The 21,304-nt window shown below is 42.9% G+C and overlaps 3 protein-coding genes across 12 annotated transcripts; all 3 read right to left on the minus strand.

Annotated features, from left to right (window-relative positions):
• Window positions 1-8,389: 8,389 nt before the first annotated feature.
• Window positions 8,390-13,313, minus strand: LOC120711437. 10 transcript variants are annotated; one of them, XR_005690285.1, is made up of 9 exons: window positions 12,688-13,313; window positions 12,456-12,576; window positions 11,383-11,500; window positions 11,161-11,288; window positions 11,054-11,062; window positions 10,849-10,960; window positions 9,047-9,182; window positions 8,921-8,969; window positions 8,390-8,717 (listed from the first exon to the last, which is right to left on the minus strand). XR_005690285.1 is itself a non-coding variant. In XM_039996954.1 (7 exons), exons 1-7 carry the CDS (start codon window positions 12,743-12,745, stop codon window positions 9,123-9,125), a joined length of 606 nt encoding a protein of 201 aa, XP_039852888.1. In that variant the 5' UTR covers window positions 12,746-13,313; the 3' UTR covers window positions 8,390-9,122. The 10 variants fall into 10 exon arrangements, 2 of the variants coding, with proteins under 2 accessions (XP_039852888.1, XP_039852887.1); XR_005690283.1 differs by having other exon boundaries at window positions 8,390-8,969; window positions 9,051-9,182; XR_005690282.1 differs by having other exon boundaries at window positions 8,390-8,969.
• A 5,611-nt stretch (window positions 13,314-18,924) lies between these two features.
• LOC120713172 (BTB/POZ and MATH domain-containing protein 5-like) lies at window positions 18,925-19,572 on the minus strand. The gene has a single exon (XM_039999178.1). It carries the CDS (start codon window positions 19,570-19,572, stop codon window positions 18,925-18,927), a length of 648 nt encoding a protein of 215 aa, XP_039855112.1.
• A 38-nt stretch (window positions 19,573-19,610) lies between these two features.
• LOC120713173 (BTB/POZ and MATH domain-containing protein 3-like) lies at window positions 19,611-20,288 on the minus strand. The gene has a single exon (XM_039999179.1). The coding sequence runs from the start codon at window positions 20,286-20,288 to the stop codon at window positions 19,611-19,613; it is 678 nt and encodes a 225-aa protein (XP_039855113.1).
• Between the last annotated feature and the right edge of the window lie 1,016 nt (window positions 20,289-21,304).

A 21,304-nucleotide genomic window follows, 5' to 3' on the forward strand; every position in this document is an offset into this window, starting at 1 on the left:
GGTGGGGAGGGGTAGGGGTGTATTTATAGACGTGGGGTGCGCCGGGCAGGCCACCGCGTGGGCGCGTGGGCGCGGTGTGTGGAGGTGCACGCGGAGGCGGTGCGGGGGGAAGGCCTGGTGTAGGTAGACCGCGTGCAGGGATGTGGCGCGGGTGAACGGGTTACCGCCTATGGGGCGGGCGGGCGGGCGGGCGGGCGGGCTGGAACGTTGGATTGGGGAGGGACGGTGGAAGATCCGAGCTGGGTCAACGCGGACGGCGAGTTCGTGACTGGTCGTGAAGTGGATGAGGAGGAGGGGGATGTCGGGTTGGTTTTCATGGGCCTGCTGGGTGGCTCGTGATTGGGCTGTGGCCCGAAACTTTCGTGGATTGGGCTAAAATGTGTGGGCCTTCATTTTAAAGGAAAAAATTCTTTTTGCCTCCTGAACTTTGGGCCGAGTTCGTTTTTCCTCCATGAACTTTAAAACCGGACGACCAGCCTCTTCGGACTCCCGAAACTGGTCACAAGACCTCTTTGAGCGGGTTTGAAGGTGGTTTTACTATTTTTCTTTTATGTTTATTTTAACTGAATCTTTAAAAAATCATAGTAAATCACAAAAAATCGTAAAATAGAAAATTCAATTTTATTGGACTCCACATGAGTAGATATACGCAGTGAATATATTATATAATATACTTTAGTATAAACATTTTGCTATATCTTTAGATATATATTTTTCTGTAATTAATTTATAGCTATAGTTTTCATCGTCCAACTATGATGATATTTTTATGGCGAACTAATAATTATACGATGGAACTATAGTAAAAATTTTATAATTATTGAATAATTTTTTACTGATCTATAGATTTATCTATATAAACTAGATAAATCTATAGAAACATCTAGGCGAATCTATAGATAAATCTATAACTCAGTCATACATGATCTAATAATCATAAAATTTTTATTACAGCTCAATCATATGATGATTAGCCCATCATAAAAATTTCACAATAATTGGATGACAAAAATTATAGCTATAAATTAATTACAAAAAGTATATATATAAAGATATAACAAAAAAATTGTACTAAAATATACCATATAATATGTTCACTGCGTATATCTACTCATGTGGAGTCCAACAAAATTGGATTTTTTTTATTTTATGATTTTTTTTGTGATTTACTATGATTTTTCAAAGATTTAGTTAAAATAAACATAAAAGAAAAATAGTAAAACCGCCCTCAAACCCGCTCAAAGAGGTACTGTAACCGGTTTCGGGAGTCCAAGGAGGCTGGTCGGCCGGTTTCAAAGTTCAGGGAGAAAAAGCGGACTCAGTCCAAAGTTCAGGGAGGCAAAAATGACTTTTTCCCGTTTTAAATAAGCGCAGCCAAGCCTAAAGGCCCACCCACTCATCAGCCGCGCGTGCAAAAGAGTCTGTAGCCTTGCGGTTATAAGAGCTTCGGTAGCACTTAAAGTCCTGGATTCGACTTTCTATATGAGCAAATATTCTGATATTTAACGGCGTTGTGCATTCAGTGGTAGGCGATGTTCCCGTCAACAGCAAGGCGAATCTCGAAGAATTATCGGCTCAGTCTTTGAAAATACTTATAGCGGTAGGGTTTGCGAACATGTGTTCATAAAGGTGTAAGTGCGCGTGCATCGTGAGTATATGTGTCTCCTTTTGACCACGTTCTTCACGTGGATTCTTCCACTTTGAGATACGTGCACATGTTCAAGCGAACAGGCAGAATGCAAGCATACTGCCAGACCAGGACACGCGGACGCTCCCTGCACTAGTGCGGGACCAACAATAAATGCTTTGCGTGCATAGGGGTGGTAATGGGTCATAGCCCTAGTGGCCTCTTCACAGCCCAACAAGACCTTTAAATTTTTTAGCTCAAAATTGTATAAGATTAGAGATCAACTTTTTAGAGCTCGACCTATAGATTTTCTAGTTCAAAATTTTGGGCCTTTTACCACCCCTAAGATGTAGCCCGAGGGGATGGGATTGGGACAGGTGGCTCATGCAAGATTGTTTTCGAGATTTTGAACTAAATTTTTCTCTCTAATAGCACATTCACTTTCAATTCTGTTTGAACCATCTTCTTTCTTAAATTTTTTCTATCAAATTAAGATCCCATATGACTATATTCTTGTTTTAGTTTTGTTTGTAAGTTCCAACATTCTAGGTGTATTATCTCAACATTTTAGATATTCCATTTTAACACTACTACACAAAAATGCTGAACTTGATTTGAAGAAATGTTGAATTCAGTATTTGAAAATGGTGAACTAATATATACTAGTTTCGATAGGTCAAAAAGGAAAATTGAGAATCACTCTTTTGAGTACAACGGTACAATGAAAAAACAAAGAAAAAAAATGCTAGCATGCCCACAGCTCATGGCAGCCAATTCACGTTGTTCAGGGTAGTTCATGTTTTGCTGCCTTGCTGGCCCGCCTCCACTCCCTGATGTATCGGCCCTATTTAGTTCCCAAAATTTTCTCTATAGTACCCATCACATCGAATTTTCGGACATATACATGGAGTATTAAATGCAGTTGGAAAAAATAACTAATTACACAGTTTAACTGTAAACGACGAGATGAATTTTTTAAGCCTAATTAGTTCATAATTGGATATTAATTGTCAAATAACAACGAAAATACTACAGTTTCAAAACTTAAAAAAATTTCTCCAACTAAACAAGACCGATATCGTCTTGATGCAGTCTTGTTGAACTGTTGAAGCAAACGCCGGAGGAGCGGGTCGAACAAAAAAAGATCGAAGATTACTACTATTTGTGATTATGGGCCATCCTGGGCCGGCGATACGGGGTTCCTAGAGGCCCTTGAGGTGTCGGATCCCTCGTTGCCTGTCGATGCGATGGTTTCTGACCATCATCTTCAGCCGGTTCGTTCAGCGTTTATAATGCATGTCGATCCCGATGTGCTACTCAAGACGGCGCCAAAAAATCATGTTCTTCGCCAGGTAGGAGGTCGGCATCAAGCTGGAAGCTCCGGCCGGCAGCGGCGAGGACGACCGGGAATGTACAAGGACTTGAATGTAATCTCCAATTCATTTAAGGGTGTCTTTGTAATTTGGGCTGTAATCACCAAATATTATGAATGAATGAAAACCCGGTTTCTCAAAAAAAAAAAGGCAGCATGTAGTTGGGCCGCCAGAACAAGTATATTTGTGCTAGCAGTCATCTTAAACACCCGCCATCACAAATCAATTCCAACCATTTTAAAATTTTAAAATACAAAATTAAAATGAAAAACTATTTTCATATTTTAGTAGGCATCTACACACCCAACCGCACATCATTTGACAAAAGAACTGCATTTTTTTCAAGCACATGCGGTGTACGTGGTTAGAACCTAAGACGTCTCGCTTCGTACATTCCTTCCTTACTATCTCACATACGTACTACATCTTTCTTCCCAAGATATGCTATTTTTTATATCTCTTTCTCAAATCTTATAAGGTATGTTTGACACTCTAAACGATCTTAAATTCAAAAGTTTAGATTTCATCAGGCACTACAACTTTAGTATAATTAAAGTTCATCTTCATCTGAGATTGTTTAAAATTTTGAAAATTCAAATTTTTGTTTTTACAATTAGATTTCAAAATGGTAACGAATATTTGGCCTACTAAATGATTTTGATCTAAAATTTTGTCAACTATAAAGTTTTAGATCTCATCTAAGTTATATTATAAAGTTTATTTTCATCTTAGATTGTCTATAACTTGGATATAAGGTTTAAACTTTGATTTAAGAACTACTAATGACTATTTAGCCTAGTAAACGGTCTTGAATGAAAATATTGTCGACTATAAAGTTTTAGATCTCATCGAGATCTACAATTTTCGTATAAAATTTATCTTCATCCGACTTTATATGAAATAATTATTTAGTTTTTAAGAAAAAATTATTTGTGCCGGCAGTCAACATAAACGGTCGCCACCAAAAAAACATGATTTGTGCTGACGGCTGCTTATGTCAACCGCAAGCACAAAATACATGGCATTTGTGCTGACGGTCGGCAATGATGACCGCCAGCACACAAAAAATAAGGTGTCAGCACAAATACTGTATGTACTAGTGGTGGTTGTACACTTACTCGTGCAGGGTCAACATGCTCAGCTCAGGCTTGGACTGGCTAGATCGGCAGCAGGCTTAGCTAAGCGTTTGGCTAGGCCCTCTACTCGGGGAAGTGAACCTTCATCTCATGGAAGTCAGCACACATCCTTAACTTGCCACACCTTGGCTGAGCTGCTTCCTCCACTGCAGCAGCCCTGCAACTAACCCTGCGGTGTTGCTGACCTGCTATGGCCATACATGTCGCGAAGAGGGGGTCAAGGGGGGCTACTGGTTCCAGCTAGCGTTCCCAAGATGCATGGCTCGTTTTCAAAACCCCAGGGACCACTGCTAATAAGACTGGCCAATCATCAGAACATATTATTGTTAGCACAGCATTAACTCCGCTTCAATTAGCTCCCTGCATGCAGGCATTGCTTGTGGTTCATGGAGTACTATAGTGGTTGGTGGGAGTGCCCTTCTTCTAGGATGGCTGGATGGGGGCTCAGCTAACCTAATCAGACAAAGCGTTTCATAAATTACTCCTGAATGTTTTGAATTGAAGAATCCAGGATGGGGTACAATATTCACTCTATTCAGCTGGCAGCCATCAGCAGTGTTTTTCTCTCACACCAAACCAGCACCAGCCACCAGCTAGCCAGCAGTATTTTTTCTCTCACAGCAAATCAGCACCAGCCATCAGCCACAACCAACAGAACAGCTGTTTACATAGGTTCACTGGTTTTGAACATTAAGGAGTTCGTTTTGTCAATTGATAATGTATTGTATATACTGGTAGGAGCATGCCTCTTCTTCTCAGGTCTCTTGAATAATTGATCCTGTCTTTTAAGACCAGCGAAAATAATACTTTATGCTTCATTTCACATCTTGACTACCAGTGCAGTATTTTGGTTGTGCATATAGCAACATTATGCAGTCGCTAGTTGATGCACAAGAGCTGAGGCAAAGAGAGCAAGCCACGAATAAACAAACTCAGCGGCATGTATGCATGCAATGCATGGACGACAAGAATGGTCATCATCACCTATGGTGACCAAACAAATGCAAAGCATGCACGGCTAGTAGTACTAGATAGCTAGCTGCCTACTTCCTCCCTTCCAAATTGCAGATCGTTTTGACGAATCTAGTTAGATATATAGATTTTGCTATGTATCTGTTGGTAAACATTAGTATGTTAGATACATGGCAAAAACTATAGTTCTAAATTTGTCAAAACGATCTACAATCTAGGACGGTGAATTTGGAACAAAGGGAGCAGTTAGTACTAACCAGGTCGATTATACCTTAACAACTAATGACGCCAAATAACTAGCTAGCCAGATCACACGCATGCATCTGCTGATCGATCTGTGCAAATTGATCGCCATCATCATCTACTATACTGCCCATGCATGGCCGGCAGGTCGACTGGTAGTAGCTAGTTGTGCGAGGGTGGGTGCGTCTTGGGCCCCTCGTAGTCGACGCCGACGTCGTCCGTCGCGCTCTCCTCCTGGTCCGTCGACGACGACGACGACCCTCCCTCGGCGCCGCCGCCGCCGCCGACCTGCCGAGGCGAAGGCGACGGCGGCTCCGGTTCGATCGCGGCGCTGGCGTCCTGCCCGGGGGGTGGCGGCGGCGCGCCTCCTCCGACGCCGCTCACCTCCGCGCCAGGCAGTCCGGGCGGGGGCGCGCCCTCCACAACGCCGCTCGCACCCACGCCAGGCGGTGGCGGTGGCGGTGGCGGTGGCGGCGGCGGCGGCCCTCCACGCCGCGCCATCATCATCGTCGCCGGATGATAATGCGCATCGTGTTCGTAGGACAAAAAACCCTGCATGCACGCTCGATCGATAAGACTCGCCGTACGAACTCGACAGGTCTGATACATATACATATACGCGCTTGATCGATCTGTATGTACCTTGGCGGCGTGGCGGTGACCCGCATGGTTTGGCGGCGGCGGCGAGGGGGCAGCGGCGTCGGCGGCGGGGAGGAAGAGGCGGTGGTTTCGGCTGGTGGCGGCGCTGGTCGAGGCGGACAGCAGGAGGAGGAGGTAGGCCACGAGCATGGTCTGCTCGATCTCTGATCTCTGCCCCCGGCCCGTCCCGGCCTCGATCTGTCGTGGGCTAGCTCCCCAGCAAGAGGATTTTCCTGTCTCCTTTTGGGAGCTCGACCTCGATCGATCCGGGTGATGATCGTGTCGTCCCTGTCTCGGTCTGTTCCGATCGACGGATCGAGTTTGAAAGAGTGACGGGGGGTTTATTTAGCGGGCTCGGACTAGTATTTGTGCTTGCTCAGGGCTCGTCGTCTAACCAATGCAATCAATGCTAGCTGTCAAAATGTGTTCAACTGAATACAAGGGAGTTAGAGCTTGTTTGGTATGGTAGGCTCTACCCCCTCCTAATATTGGCTTCGGCTTCGGTTTCAATGGTGATCGAAGCGGCGCTCTTTCGATTGAGCTAAAGCTATTTCTCAAAACGTTTGCTAAAACGGCTCCTCGGGATTGTGAAGACAGTAGAAGTATTAACTCCACTTTTGACCAACAAACTAAAAATGTAACCTAAGTCAACGCGGTAGTAATGGTTTGGTTGTCCATCCAAATTATGGATGATGAGCTGGATCGTGCCAAATTATATCTATCTATAAAGGAGATGAAAGAATTGAAATCATTTCTCACTAAGATTAGGCTCACCGTATCTCTCATAGAGGATCCACTTGTCAGGGCTAAGGGGTACTAAAGTTTGGAGAAAACCTCAAAATCACCCTTCAGAAAATGAATCAGCTAAAAAATTCAAACTTTCACTATGTAAAAATATCTATAGTGACGTGCACAAAGGTGATATGTTGTTGTTGTATGTCACCTTTGTTATCTGGGTGACGCGCGAAGATGATGCATGTCACATTTTACCTCTTGGTGGCCTCTCAAAAATGTTGCCCGTCACCTTTGTTATAGGTGACGGGCCACATTTATGGCCCGTCACCTATAAGTTTGATATAGGTGACGGGCAACATTAAAGCACGTCACCTATAACGTTAGTATAGGTGACGGACATTGATAAGTAGAAGGTGACGGGCAACATCAATGCGCGTCACCTTTGTGATGACATAGGTGACGTGCAATATCAAGGCACATCACCTTTGTGACTTTTATTAATATTTGAATATATAATTTTTGAAAAATCCAAATGGTCCCAAATCAAAAATTGGTCTATACAAAAGTTGTACACATCAACCAGATCTACAACTTTGTAGTTTAAAATTTTTTCAGTTGAGGTTGTTTTGGCACCCAAATATATGGTTTAAGTTTTAAATTTCAAATTTTCAAATGACCTCAGATGGAAAAAAAGTATATACGAAAGTTGTAGCTCGCGACCAGATCTACAACTTTGTAGTTGAAAAGTTTTTCATTTGGGATCGTTATAGCTGTGAAACAGGTTATATAAGACATTAGAAAGTGATGATAAAAGGAAAATATCTCATTGTTGGTCATATGTGATGGTGTAGCCCAGTGGTAGGGAAGGGTACGCGTGAGGCTGAGGTTGTGGGTTCGAATCCTGGTAACGCCGAAAAAAATCGCACGCGCGCATATTCGCGCAAAAAATCATACTGCAAATATTTTATTTTAGTACGCAAAAGAATGATGCATGTCACCTATGTGTTGACATAGGTGACGGACTAAGAATACCATAGGTGACGGCTCATTCTGATGCCCGTCACCTTTTACGTACATAGGTGACGAGCTTTTGCCCGTCACTTTTTTGTTCTAATCAGTGACGATATACAGGTGACGGGCGCAATGCCCATCACCTTAGGGAGATGACGCCCGTCACTGTAGACCTCTTCTTACATAGTGTTTTTTCACAAACTAGTAGGGTGCATGTGCGACACGCACATGTTTAAAGAATAATATTGTGAAAAATATAATCACACTAAATTTTAGTTGCAACAAACTTTTTTAAAAACTATATATGGTAAAAACAAATATTAAAATCTCAATTGCGGTAAAGATAGACAATGAAATATAAAAATATATAATTATAAAAACAGATAAATTGTATGTGTAGAAGCATGTGCCGATAATTAGATAGATAATTATACAGATAGTGGAGATGCGTGGCCCGTGTCCAAGGTTCTAAAAAACGCTAGACGCTAGGCGAACGCTTGCCTATGATTTAGAGTTTTTTGTGATTAAACGTAGATTGAACATGATTAAACGTGTGTTGCGATTAAACGACACTGTGATTAAACGCAACGTTTGGCCACCGTTCAGCGTTTAATCAAGATTAAACGACGTTTAAAAATGTTTTTTAGAACACTGCCCGTGTCATAGAAAAATGTATTTATAAAATAATTTCATTACAAGAAACGACTACTAAAAAAATTAACCTGATTTATCAATACTATAGCAATCACTCTATATCAAGTATATAATGCTTCTCAAACTTGTACCCGTGCGTTGATACGGGTGAAATGAATTCTCTCCGTAAGCATCATCATGCATATTCATATATTTGATGCAGTAGCCAATGTCGACGACTGAGTTGTCAAGCGCGAAGAGGTCCCGGTTGCGGACGCAGACCTTGAGTACCTTCCCGCCGATCTTCTCCGCAGCGACCATGTGCCATTATATATTGTTAGCCATAACCTGTGATGCTCATGTGGAATGAGATCTACAAGAATAACTAAATTATCCCTATTAATATATTGGCATCTAAAATATTTTGTAAAATAGAGATTTCAGCATCTAGGTCTAATGGAGACAAAATTTAGAACTTCAATCACAGTCCACATAGAAGAATCAGAATCCACAAACTTGAGTCTTTTAGCCTAGTGCATGCCATAGTTTACCAAAGCATCAATTACGCGGGTGTCATCAGTTCTTTCCTTTAGTAAGTGCCTGTTGATAGAAATGCAATTGTGAGACTAAACATTTAATATTATCAAATGATACTTGATTATTTAAGAACACTTCACTTGCAACCTATGTGCAGGCTGGTGGCAGACTTTTCACGCATTTTTGAGCTGCCAACAGTGCTACCAGCAGATCCTGCTATGAAGAATATGGGCTCCACTTCCTTCGACCTCTCATCTTTATATGATGGGCGCATTTCTGGCAAGCAAGACATGACACCATGCAATGCAGAGAAAACGTTAGTTACTTTTAGGTGCTCCTTCTCATCTCCTGCTAAAAGAAAAAAATTATAAGTAGGCTCCTGAGAAAATAATAACCAAATACTAAAAAGAGGATAACATAGCTGCATTGACTGCATAGTTTTTTCTTCTATTTTTTCTTTTCTTTTTTTTGGCGGGGGGGGGGGGGGTTGCGCTGCTTAAGGTTGACATGAGATATTGATTTTTTTCTCTCTCCCAAAGTGTAATCAAACAGCAAGAAAACGGAATGCCAATGGCCAGAAACCATAAATACTTGTCTTAGAATGAAGTTTTGTCTGACGAACAGTCAAAAGATCATCTAAAGCTGACTGGAAATGAAATTGAAGTAATTCGTTTGCACAAGAAAGTTCATCTTGACTGGGATCATGCCACTTTGGACGGAAATTAAGCATTTCAACCTCCCTACCCTGATGAGCTTTTGAACAGCCCCATGGTTCAATAATATTACCAGGCTGACAAGTGAATTGTTGGAAATATGCCCTAGAGGCAATCATATTTCCTTGTATTCATGATTAATAAAGTGTTTCTTGAATATTCATGGATGACAACTTGCATTGATTAATGCTTATGTCAAGTATTTGTGAAACTCTTTACTTGTATGAATATTCTAAAGTGTTCCTAGTCGGAGTTCATGTGAGGACACACATGAATATTAGACTAGCACATGTATTAGTTGATTGACTACGTTTCACAAGTCATGGACATAGTGATGTCAAACTAATAATGTGGGCTCATGTGAGACATGAGATTGAACTGACCCAACACGAGATGATGACTTCTCATTACACAATATGTACGCTGTGTCCTAAGACCTGAGATCGTCGTATGTACTTAAAATGTGAACCGACTTACTTAGGAGCCATCAAACGCTACACCGTAATTGGGTAGTTATAAATGTGGCTTTCGAGTCTGTCAAGAAGCATGCTGTGAGACATGGTCGGTCAAGATGGGATTTGCCCCTCTCTGCAAGAGAGATATCTCTGGGGCCCTCGAGTGATTCGGATCAGGAAATGCATGGTCATGCTGGGGTTAAGAGTTAACCAAGGATTCCGAATCACAGGATCGAGAAAGAGCAGTTGGCTTGGAGCTAGACCAAATATCGTGAGGCAAAAGGAACAACATGTATATGACATTGTGACGGCTCGTCTGATATAATCTTTGCGTGCGTGTAGGAGTTGACATGTCTTGCTAGAGGCTGTTGTCTACTATTGGGACGAGTAAGAGTACTCGGGTCATGTCTATTCGCATGTGAGCCCATAGGGTCACACACTTAACGGAAAGAAGCCTGATAAGGATGAGATTCAAATTAGACTGGGTTTAGGTGCACTAATGGGCCTCTCAGGCCCAAAGGGGGCGCCCAAGGTGGGGCCCAAGAGGAGCCCACCTAAGGGAGCGCACAGGGGCTATAAAAGCAAGGGGAAATGGGGCACCCAAGGCTAACCCTAGCCTTTTCTCGGGTGTGAACAGGATCCTGCAACAGTACCCGCGCGTGAACAGTAGTGCTGCTACAGTACCACCCCGCCCCTCCTGTGCGCCAAGCCCTGGGTCGCCCTATCGGACCTAGTAGTCCGGATCGCGACGCTTCTTCCCGTACGTGTGGATACCTTGGAGGTTCCACATCTGCTGCACAAGGACGAGCCGCACGTGAGGAGGTTCTCGCAACTGCACTGCCGGCTTCCATCTGCACGACACCGACGCGCTTCAGAAGTTCCGCATCTGCGCGTTTAGTGGTAATCCCGTGATCTATAACTGCAGTAATCCTGATTTATGCGGTAGAAAATTTTTGTTTTTACTACCCCATATTCTTACATGAATGACCTACAAAAAATAAAAAAATAGGATAATATAAGGTTCTTGGCTAAATGATTTATAGATCAGACGAAGAAACCATCAGGTGAACAAAGACGTAAACATACTTGTACTGATCAATTCGATAATAGGAAACCAAATATGAATGAACGCAGGCACAACAAAGAAGCCCAACTTCGGAAGTAGCACCAGGGAGGATATTTGCGTTAACAAAATTGGCAATTCTCTTCAGGGACTGTCAATTGCAAATGAAGGAAACGTGTGCATGATTGGAAATTCATATTTACTGGACAAGGAAGTGTAGAAACATTTAAATAAGGATGTGATACCTGATCAAATAAGTGTTTTGATAACTTCCCAAGAAGAATTTCAAGCACGCTGAAGTAATATGAGCTGTTCTCAGCAAGAAAAGTCCCTGACATGAAAGAGGTTTGGTAACCCTCATTACTGCAATATCCGAATGAGATAGTGTCAGTACAATGCTGTATTACTGTGACAAGTATTTCAACAGTAAAACAACTTTCATATGCAAACCTTTACAGCTTACATTGGACTTATTGATTCCAAATTTTGAAGCACAGAAAACAGCCATGAAAAGAATTCATCTAGTTAGTTCAATAAAGTGTTAGATTGGAGAAATGCAGGCACATCATCATTGGCCCCAACTGCAGCTAGCTAGACACACCATAGGATGGTTAGTATAACAGTACTCTTTACCACAAATCAGCATTGCAAAAGAAAAGGTAAAAGAGAAGACTTACATTTGAAAATATGGAACCAATTAACTGCATTGTAACCATACACTAACCAACAATATTAGCCTTAAGCAATTAGGTACCACCTCCAATATGCAATTAGGTACATTTCGTTAGATTTTTTTATGTATGTTCATGATCTTTATTTATCTCCAAGATCATAGATGGATTTCAATAAAAACCTTTGAGACTACTCAGATTAAAACAACAGGATTACAACTCAGATTAAATTCACAGATGCATCTTAATAAATTTGATCAACAAATCGACCTACATTGGTTCGATAAGTCAAAATCACTCTAAAGAACAAAAAGAATATTGGTTAGCGACTAACATCCTATGGAAAAAACATAGGACCACAAGCAGCAGGGAAACTACGATAATTTTACTAATATATGCAACAGGTCGCCATGCAGGAACTCGCATGCCCGCAGCACGTCCGGCACGCTAGGTCGCCGCCGCCCTCGCCGTGGCATCCCCAGTCAAGGCGCCACTCACCGTGGCCAGGTCTGTGGCCATGAGAAGGTGCCCTCGCCATGCATCGAAGCTAGTTAATTGTGTCTGAAGGGGAATCAACAGGAGGACACACAAGAAAACTAACTACTCCACAACTGTGCCTTTCACAGGCACTTACTCGAACAGGTTACCTGCACAGACATGGTGGGTTGCAGCAGCTGGTCGTGAACACCGCGCCGGCGTGCTGGCTATTGCTCTGACGTGGTTGCGCATGCCGCCTAGGGAACCATAGCTTAGGATACACCACCATTCCTTAAAAGGTTGAAGCATGAAAGTAAGGAGGCCAGCATGCGAAATCATCCTGATATAACCAAAAGGCATCGTCTGTAAAAAAAAATTTTGGGAAGAAGAATCTCTTCTTACCTTCCATCACCAGTGGAGCCATGCTTGCCCTGCTCGCCAATGCCAGCACTGCGACCATCCGGTCGTCGTCGATCCCATCTGCTCGCCTGTCTCGGGGGAGGACGCGACGCAGGAAACAGCGAGGGTGCGCAGGAGGTACTCGCGCACCGCATGTGGGGATCCGTGGTGGGGGCAGGTCGAACGTGACGAAGATGGCGACGACGGCGGCGGCTGTGCGTGAGGGATCGGGAGGGCAGGGAGGAAAGGGCGCGAGCCGGGGAAGCTACCGTGGAGGGAGGAGCCGGCGGGAAGGCCGGACTGGGGAAGCCAGCCGCATGCCCCTGCGCATCCGTTCAGGCGGTCTTCCTCCTCCTACCGCGTCCGCTGGCCGCTGCGGTAGCGCGGCCTCCCGTACCCGCTGCGGCGGGAACCCGACAAGGCTGAGGGCACGGCGCGGCGGGGTCGACGACCTCAAAGCCGATGGAAATCGTCCGCCATATCCCCGTGATGACGTAGAGGTCCCGCACGACACGGCGCAGGGGCATCCTCGTCGGGCGCAGCGGCGGCGAGGAGCACACCGTCACGGCGGCGGATGGAAGGGGAATCGGGGAGAGGATCGGGAGGGGCGCTGCAGATAAGGAAATGGAGGGGGGGGGGGGGGGGGGGGGGGGGCTGAAGGCGTGATTGATGCGATGAGGAGCGGGTACCTATGTATTGCCTATGTAAAGAATTTAAAGAAGCAAAGGGAATTGCCTATGTATTGATTAGCCAATCAATGACCCTAATTGCTTCAACTCCATCTAGAACCGATTAGTACCGGGCGCAGTGACCGTACTAAGTGCACGCACACTTAGTACCGGAGCAGCGGTACCGGTCAGAAAACCGGTACAAATCGGGGGTTCCCGACCGGTACTAAAGCCCGCTTTTCTAGGGGCGCGTATTGACCGGCCAATAAATCTTCATAATTAGGAAAGGTATAGATGGGCTATGTTTGGGGAGTAACTTGGTCCTATCCAATTAGAAATTATATTGGTAGGCTTATAAACTATCCATATGAAGGTCAATAAATACATGGGGATCCCTTTGTAGACATATATATTCTATAATCAAATTTCCACTCAATAAAAAATATATAAAAAATTATTTTTTAGAGGTTGTTGATGTAATCAAATTATTTTCAAATAATCTTTTTCCAAACACATGTGTGGTATATGCATCTCCACTAGTTAATTATAATGAATAAAGTCGCAACGTAGGGGCAAGGGGGCGTCTATTCCTAGTGCGTGTGAGTATCACTGGAGCTACAGTAGAAGTGGTTTTTTAGCATGTGGCACGTGTTGAAACTTATTATGGCCCGAAATTGGATGCCTGATACTTTGTGGGCCGAAACATTTTTTCCGATTATTTCTAAACAGGTATAAATGTTGTTCACCATTCGAACTTGTTTGAAACTATTTAGAATATTCTGGAAAAGACCCAAACTAATAGTGAAAATATTTTTAAATGTTCTGAAACTTATCGATTTTATATTGTTCCAGGCTCCATTACCAAATCTCTGGAACATTTATAAATGTTTCTGTTTATGGAAATAATTTTTTACCATTTCAGAATGTTTGAGACATTGTAAAAGTTCCAAAAATAATCCAAAATGTTCTGCGCCGTTGGGAATTGTTTGAAACTATTTAGAATGTTCCAAAGAATTCAAACTGGTTATCAAATATTCTAAAAATTTTCAAAGCTTATCAAGAAAAGTTCCAAACAGAAAAGAAAGAGACATTTATATACGTTCCAAAATATTCGGAAAAGTTCTATACCATTTCAGAATATTTGAAGCATCTCAGAATGCTTGAAAACTATTCAAAAAAGTTTTGCTTAATGGCCCAACAGAAAAGAAAGAGGAATACGCTTAAGGGGCCGTCCTGCTTAATGAGTCAGCCTCGATTGGAAAGGAACCGAACCGAACAACGACGCACATGAAAATTGGGGGCTGCTCGGGTCACGCGTGTGTGATTCTGAGTGGAGCTATCACAGCAGCCCACCCCCCTTCAGGAATTCTATGTTTTGGGCCTAAAACTGGCCAACAAATAGGCTCACTCATGTTTTGTTGCTGAAATAATTTTTTTGTTGCAAATCAATTTTTGCCAGCAGCAAAAAAAAATGTTTCGCAATAAAAAGTTGTTCCACCTTGTGTGATGATTTGATTGCCAATAGCATGTGTGATTCTTAACTTTTGCTTGAAAAATGATTCTCCGACAAAAACAATGAATAGACCTGGCCCGGTGGGCAGTGGCGGATGCAGGATTGGAGGCAAGGGGGGCTGAAACAATAGAGATGTTGATTTGTGTGAAGATTTAATGGTGATTTAGAGGTCTTGCTACAATGTTTTACGTGTAATTAGGGGAGCTTAGGGGGGGCTTGAGCCCCCCTAGCCCCCCTCCTGTATCCGCCCCTGCCGGTGGGGCATGTGTTGGCTTCTTCTCTCTGTTTTTTTTAAACTTGGCATGTGTTTGCTCTTGATTCATCAAGATGTGTTTTCAGATCTTGTTACCCTACCCGGGGAGACCGGTCACAAGTTAGGGGTCATTTGCGACACGTCACTAATTGTAGTTAGTGATGGAATGAACACGACCCATCCCGGATTTTTTTTTCTGATGCCATATCGAGAGAAGCCGCATCAATGCAAGCATCCAACTTGACAGGTTAAACGGGTCAAAACCATCTATCTTTACCCCAACCACGCTAGCAAACCAATACGGAGATCCCGCTTAGGCGCTTATGTCTTGTTTGAACAAATCCTATTCCCTCCTGATCCATGTGGAACGAAGTGGAAACTGACCTAATTTCCATCTTAATCTCTCCCTATACCTGTGTCCTGGTGGGGATTACTATATTTTCAAACAAGAACTAGGGATAATTTAGATAAGCATAGAGAGGGCCATATGGCAAGTAAAAGATTGAAGTGGGGATTTTAAAAACGAGTCCACATTTTAGAGGGTGGATTTGTACACATTTCAAAAGTATCACTCTCTCCGTTCCAAATTATAGGTCGTTTGACAAATCTATATATATATATTACTATGTATCTAGATCCAAATTATATATCTAGATGCATAGTAAAATCTATGTATCTAAATTTGTCAAAACGACCTATAACGGGAGGAGTACATACGTTTGATGGAGACCGTATCAACATCCAAATCAAAAGTAACTATTATACTAGCATGATGATTTTGTTTGAAACTAATTACTGATCCCAAATCTTGTGAGTACCATATTACACTGGCCAGGACAGGGAGAGATAGGGATACTACTTTGGATGCCATATGGGCCCGTGATAATGTCCCACTATTCTCGATCTCTAAGGTCAGTCTCAGTGCACAGTGTAACTGTGCCAAGTAAGTTTCATGAGGATGAAACTCTGTCATCCCATGAAACTTCCTGTTTGTCATGTCAGCAAAATTGACGATGTGACATAGAATTTAAATGTCATAAAACTCTCCATAAAATCCGAGGGCCACTATTGGGCGGGTGTTCGCCGCAACTTGCTAGTAGCGAACGAAAGTTGCAAATAGTTAGCAACGCATGTGCATACATATTAGCTAGTAGCGTTTTTGCTTCCGCGTTCCCATGTCAAGTTTCTCTGAATTGTTTTTGCGCATCCGTACGAATCAGGTAGCTAGCGACGGTACTTTGACATTAGCACAAAAGTGATTTAGCGCGCAAATTTTTCTCGTTTTGGGATAACGGGTGAGGAGGGTAGAGTACACGGGCGGGGAGTTGGCTTCTACATTTATACGAAGGCAAAAGCAGCATAGAGAAAATATCCTGCTCATCCATATAATTGAATGAAAATCCAATGGATAAGAAATCATGATCTGCAATACAAAAAACACTTTGGAAAAGATCATCAGCCATGCGCGTACACAATGATGAATGAAAAAAAGTTTTATATATATCCTCTACTTTCAAATTATGCTCTAAAGAATTTTCTATTGTAGTTCAAAAATACAGGTAGATCTCTCTATATTTTCAAATTTCAAGCTACAAATACAAAACTTCAACATTGAATGGTACAAGCTTTTCTCATACTTAATAAGAACTTTCTATACATCATAGATTTCAATTCACCAATTCAAAGGTCCATACACAAAATTTAAAAACTTTCAAATCGTGTACACAAAACTATTCTTATATACCTAACATCGATTTCATACATGCAAAACTTCACATTCGGAAATTGCGGGTGAGTCGGTAGAAAACAAGGCGGGGACGATTTCCACATACATATGAAAGCAAGAGCTCTGCTTCAAAATATTTTTTTCCAGACATAATTAGAGTAAAGGTGTTACTCAACTATTATTTCAGAAAATGCTTTTGAGCATTCATTCTTAACTTCATACTAGTGTGTTTGAAAAAAGTATACTTCTAGACAAAAAAGGCTTCACAATTCAAAAACTTTGCACTCTTGAGTTGAGGAACTTTCAACTATAACATTATAAACTCTATACTATCAACTCCAAAACTTTATAATTCCAAGAAATAAAAATATATTCAATAAAAGCTCACATGCATGGCTGAAACAGATATATTGAAGATATTATGCTTGAATTTTTACTAACTTTGAACTCATGTAACCCAAAACTTTGTATTTGTACCTCAAAACTTCACTTTACGCAACCTTGAATTTGATTATAAATAACTTTATAATACAATATCAAAAACTTTTGACTCTATTATAGAAAACTTCTACCTCATACAGGCAAAACTTTCTAGAATCCCCCAGTTGAATATCCGTATTCAAAAACTTCATCTTCATATTCGCAAGAACTTATGAGCTATATGGACAAAAAGTTTACGTTCATGCTTCAAAAATTTCAAAATGCGTGATTAAAAAATTATTTTTATATTCATTACATAACACTTTATAATAGGATATGAAAAACTTTTAAGTGTGACATACAAAACTTTATAGACTCCCTAACTTTAAATGTACATATTCAACTTCATAGTATTTTCAAAAAAAAATTATAGACCGTTTCTATTAAAAGTTATATATATATATATAGTTTAAAAATTCCAATCGCGTGATTAAAATGATTTGTGTCCTTGAGTTTTAAATTCTATACACGTCTCTTTATATAAGAATGCGAAAAACTTTTGACTAATATATGAAAAGCTTTTTAGAATTCATAACATTAAATATATGGAGAAACTTCATATTCAAATTTGCAAACACATGTGCAAAAGCTTATCATTTGTAGTTCACAAAAAATTTAATTGCAGGGTTTCAAAATCTATATACACACACTCCACTTTCAAATTCTATACACAACCCATTATAATAGAATACAAGAAACTTTTTACTACTATATTCTAAACTTCATGGAAAATTTATCCTTGCGACGCTGCAAAAATCAGATCAACATTGTATTTTATTATAAATAACTTTATAATACAATATCAAAAACTTTTGACTCCTTTATAGAAAATTTCTTCCTCGTACAGGCAAAACTTTATAGAATTTCCGATTTGAATTTCCATATTCGCAATAACTTATGAGCTATATGTACAAAAAGTTTATGTTCACTGTTCAAAAATTTTCAAAATGCATGATTAAAATTGATTTTTATATTATTTACACAACACTTTATAATAGGATATGAAAATCTTTTGAGTGTGACATACAAAACTTTATATACTCCCTAACTTTAAATGTACATATTCAACTTCATAGTATTTTGAAAAAAAATTATAGACCGTTTCTATTAAACTTTATATATATAGATTGAAAAATTCCAACCATGTGATTAAAATGATTTTTGTCCTTGAGTTTTAAATTCCATACACACGGCTCACGGCGATGGTCATGGCGGGGAGCATGAGCGTCGTGGCATGCGAAGGAGTTGTGGAGGGAACAGAGCATCTCATAAGGAGGGGAAGGAGAACGAAGTAAGATATGGATAGAGATAAAGCACCACTTAAGCATATAAGATTTCGTTCATCTATTAGATGAGGCATTCCCGTTCGCTGCTACCTGGTGGCAGCGCACGCGCGCCCAATATGAAACTTGATAAAATCCCTATGGAGACCGGCCTTAAAGATGCCAGCAATGGATATGCCCGTCAAATTTAATCTAAGAACCAATTGGATTATGATGGTGGATTCAATTGTTGAAGAAGAAACAATCCATTTCTTTATTTTATTTCCTGCTGCTAGAGATAGATATATACTAGCGCCGGCGGCCGGAAAATTTACGCACTATTTTTCTGAAGTCCTTGGGCGTAGGACTGTAGGAGTCGTCGCCGACTCGCCGTCGTCCTTGGGCGCGACGATCACCTCCGTGACGGCGACGTCGCAGCGGATGGCGAGGCAGTCGTCGCTGAGCAGGATCTCGCGGCGCCTCTCCAGCTCCTCCTGGGCGACGAAGCCGGGGAGGCCGGCGCCGATGTCCCTGTCCTCCGTCTTGTCGCCGGTGCGGCGGAGGAGGTTTAGGATTCTGGGCCAGCGGGGCCGGTCGTCGGCGGAGGCCGTGAAGACGGCCGTCTCGGCGGGGAGCTCGTACGCGGCGTTGCCGGAAGAATCGAGCAGGCTGAACTTGTACTGCGCCCGAACGCGCTGCCTGTAGCCGGCGGCGACGGCGAGCCGCCTGAGGTAGAGAGAGACGGAGTCGGAGTCGGAAGTGCGGCCCGCACCGTTGGGGTAGTAGTCGATGCACCAGCCGCGGCCGCCGATGTCGAAGCGACCCGAGCTGATGCGCTCGCCGGCGGCGAGCGTCTTGGTCCACGAGTAGCCGTCGATGCGGAACACCTGGAACCCCTTCACCTGCTCGACCTTGACGACGACGCGGGACGCCATGGGCGACAGCTGGCGCACGGCGGCGGAGAGCAGCGGCTGCGCCGACGACATGGCGAGAGATATTAGAGAGATACTCGGCCGGATATAGATCAAGCGCGGCGGTATTTGGCGAGGCTCCGGCGGATGTACTCCATGTCGTCCATCGGCTGCCGGCGACGCCTGCTGCTCTCGCCGCCCTCCCAGTCGTCGTCGTCCTGCCGCATGGCGTTGTGGGTCTCCTTGGGCGCGACGGTCAGGACGCCGACGTCGCAGCGGATGGCGAGGCAGTCGTCCCTGAGCAGGGTCTCGCGGCGCCTCTCCAGCTCCTCCTTGGTGACGAAGTCGGGGAGGCCGGCGGCGGCGTCCCCCGCCTTGTCGAAGCTGGGATGACCGTGGTGGCCGCGGCCGGCGGAGGCGAAGGCGCTCGTCGCGGCGGGGAGCTCGTACGCGGCGTTGCCTGAGGGGTCGAGCAGGCTGAACTTGTACTGCGCCCGCACGCGCTGCTTCTGGAAGACGTCGGCGAGCCGGAGGTAGAGGGAGATGGAGTTGGAGTCGGAGTCCCCGGCGGCGGGGTCCCTGCCGTTGGGGTAGTAGACGATACGCCAGCCGCGGCCGCCTACGTGGAACTGCCCCGAGCTGATGCCCTCGCCGGCGGGGAGCATCTTGGTCCACGAGTAGCCGTCGATGCGGAACACCTGGAACCCCCTCGCCGGCGCGGCGACCACGCCGTACGCCGAGCGCGACAGCTGGCGCACGGTGGCGGAAAGCAGAGGCTGGGCCGCCGACATGGGGAGAGATCTATCTAGAGAGAGAGAGACGAGTCTTGTGTTTTGCCGGCCGGCGGGGTATTATATCAATATGGTGCAAAGGAGATGGATGGATACGCATGCATGTTAACTTCCGTTAAGTACGGTTCAAGTTAGGGTTAGCAGGTTTGGTAAACCCTATCTTAACAGAAAAAATCATTCTTGTTTTTTTACAGTAGCAAATCAAATCAATTATTGTTGCTGATATCCTGAAAATCTGCACAAAATACTTTATTTCTGAGTAATAATGGAAGACATTGCATTGTTATGTAGCATGATCTTTATAAAAGGATTATATTGTGATATAGTTTCATGCAGCATCACAGGAACAACACAAACCTTTAATTTTCAAAATGAAAGGCGCATCAGGTTACGGTGAGAACCAAAAAATGTTTGGAGTAACACACGCGAGAGCTAGCTCTGGAAACAAACCATGATTTGTGTTCCTTTGTTTTGGATCTTGGACTCTTGGGTGCTACTTTTTTTTTCCTTCTTCTTAATTGAAAGGCAGAGCTTTCATGCATGCTCCTCATTATTTCGTTCAGGTCTTGTTCGGTTAATCCCCTCCACGAGGATTGAGGGGGATTTTGACTTGTTGGGGATTAAAAGCAGAACTTTGTGTTTTGTCAATCGCCATATGATGGGTTTTTGTTATGAATCCATCCATTCAGCAAACGACACAAACTTTTCTTTGTATCTTTTGGTATACTAACTCTCCAAGTTCTCTTAGTAACTTTCAGTCTGTCGCGAAGGTTTTTTTAACACCATGAATTTATTCAAAAGCATTTAATTTTTCTGCAACTTTTCAAACTTATTTAACAAAACTAGTATTAACGAAGTATAGCTAGTTTTGGGACGATGATCGAGTTAGATTTCTGTCTTTTCGAGACGATATATAGCGGACTCTGAAATGGACTATGGAATATGGATAGGCGGATCGATTCAGAGACGATCAAAGTGTTTTTTCAGGCTACACAAGAGATCGACACAGCACGCAG

Source organism: Panicum virgatum, chromosome 6K (genome assembly GCF_016808335.1).
Source record: "Panicum virgatum strain AP13 chromosome 6K, P.virgatum_v5, whole genome shotgun sequence".
In the NCBI taxonomy this organism is placed as follows: Eukaryota; Viridiplantae; Streptophyta; class Magnoliopsida; order Poales; family Poaceae; genus Panicum; species Panicum virgatum.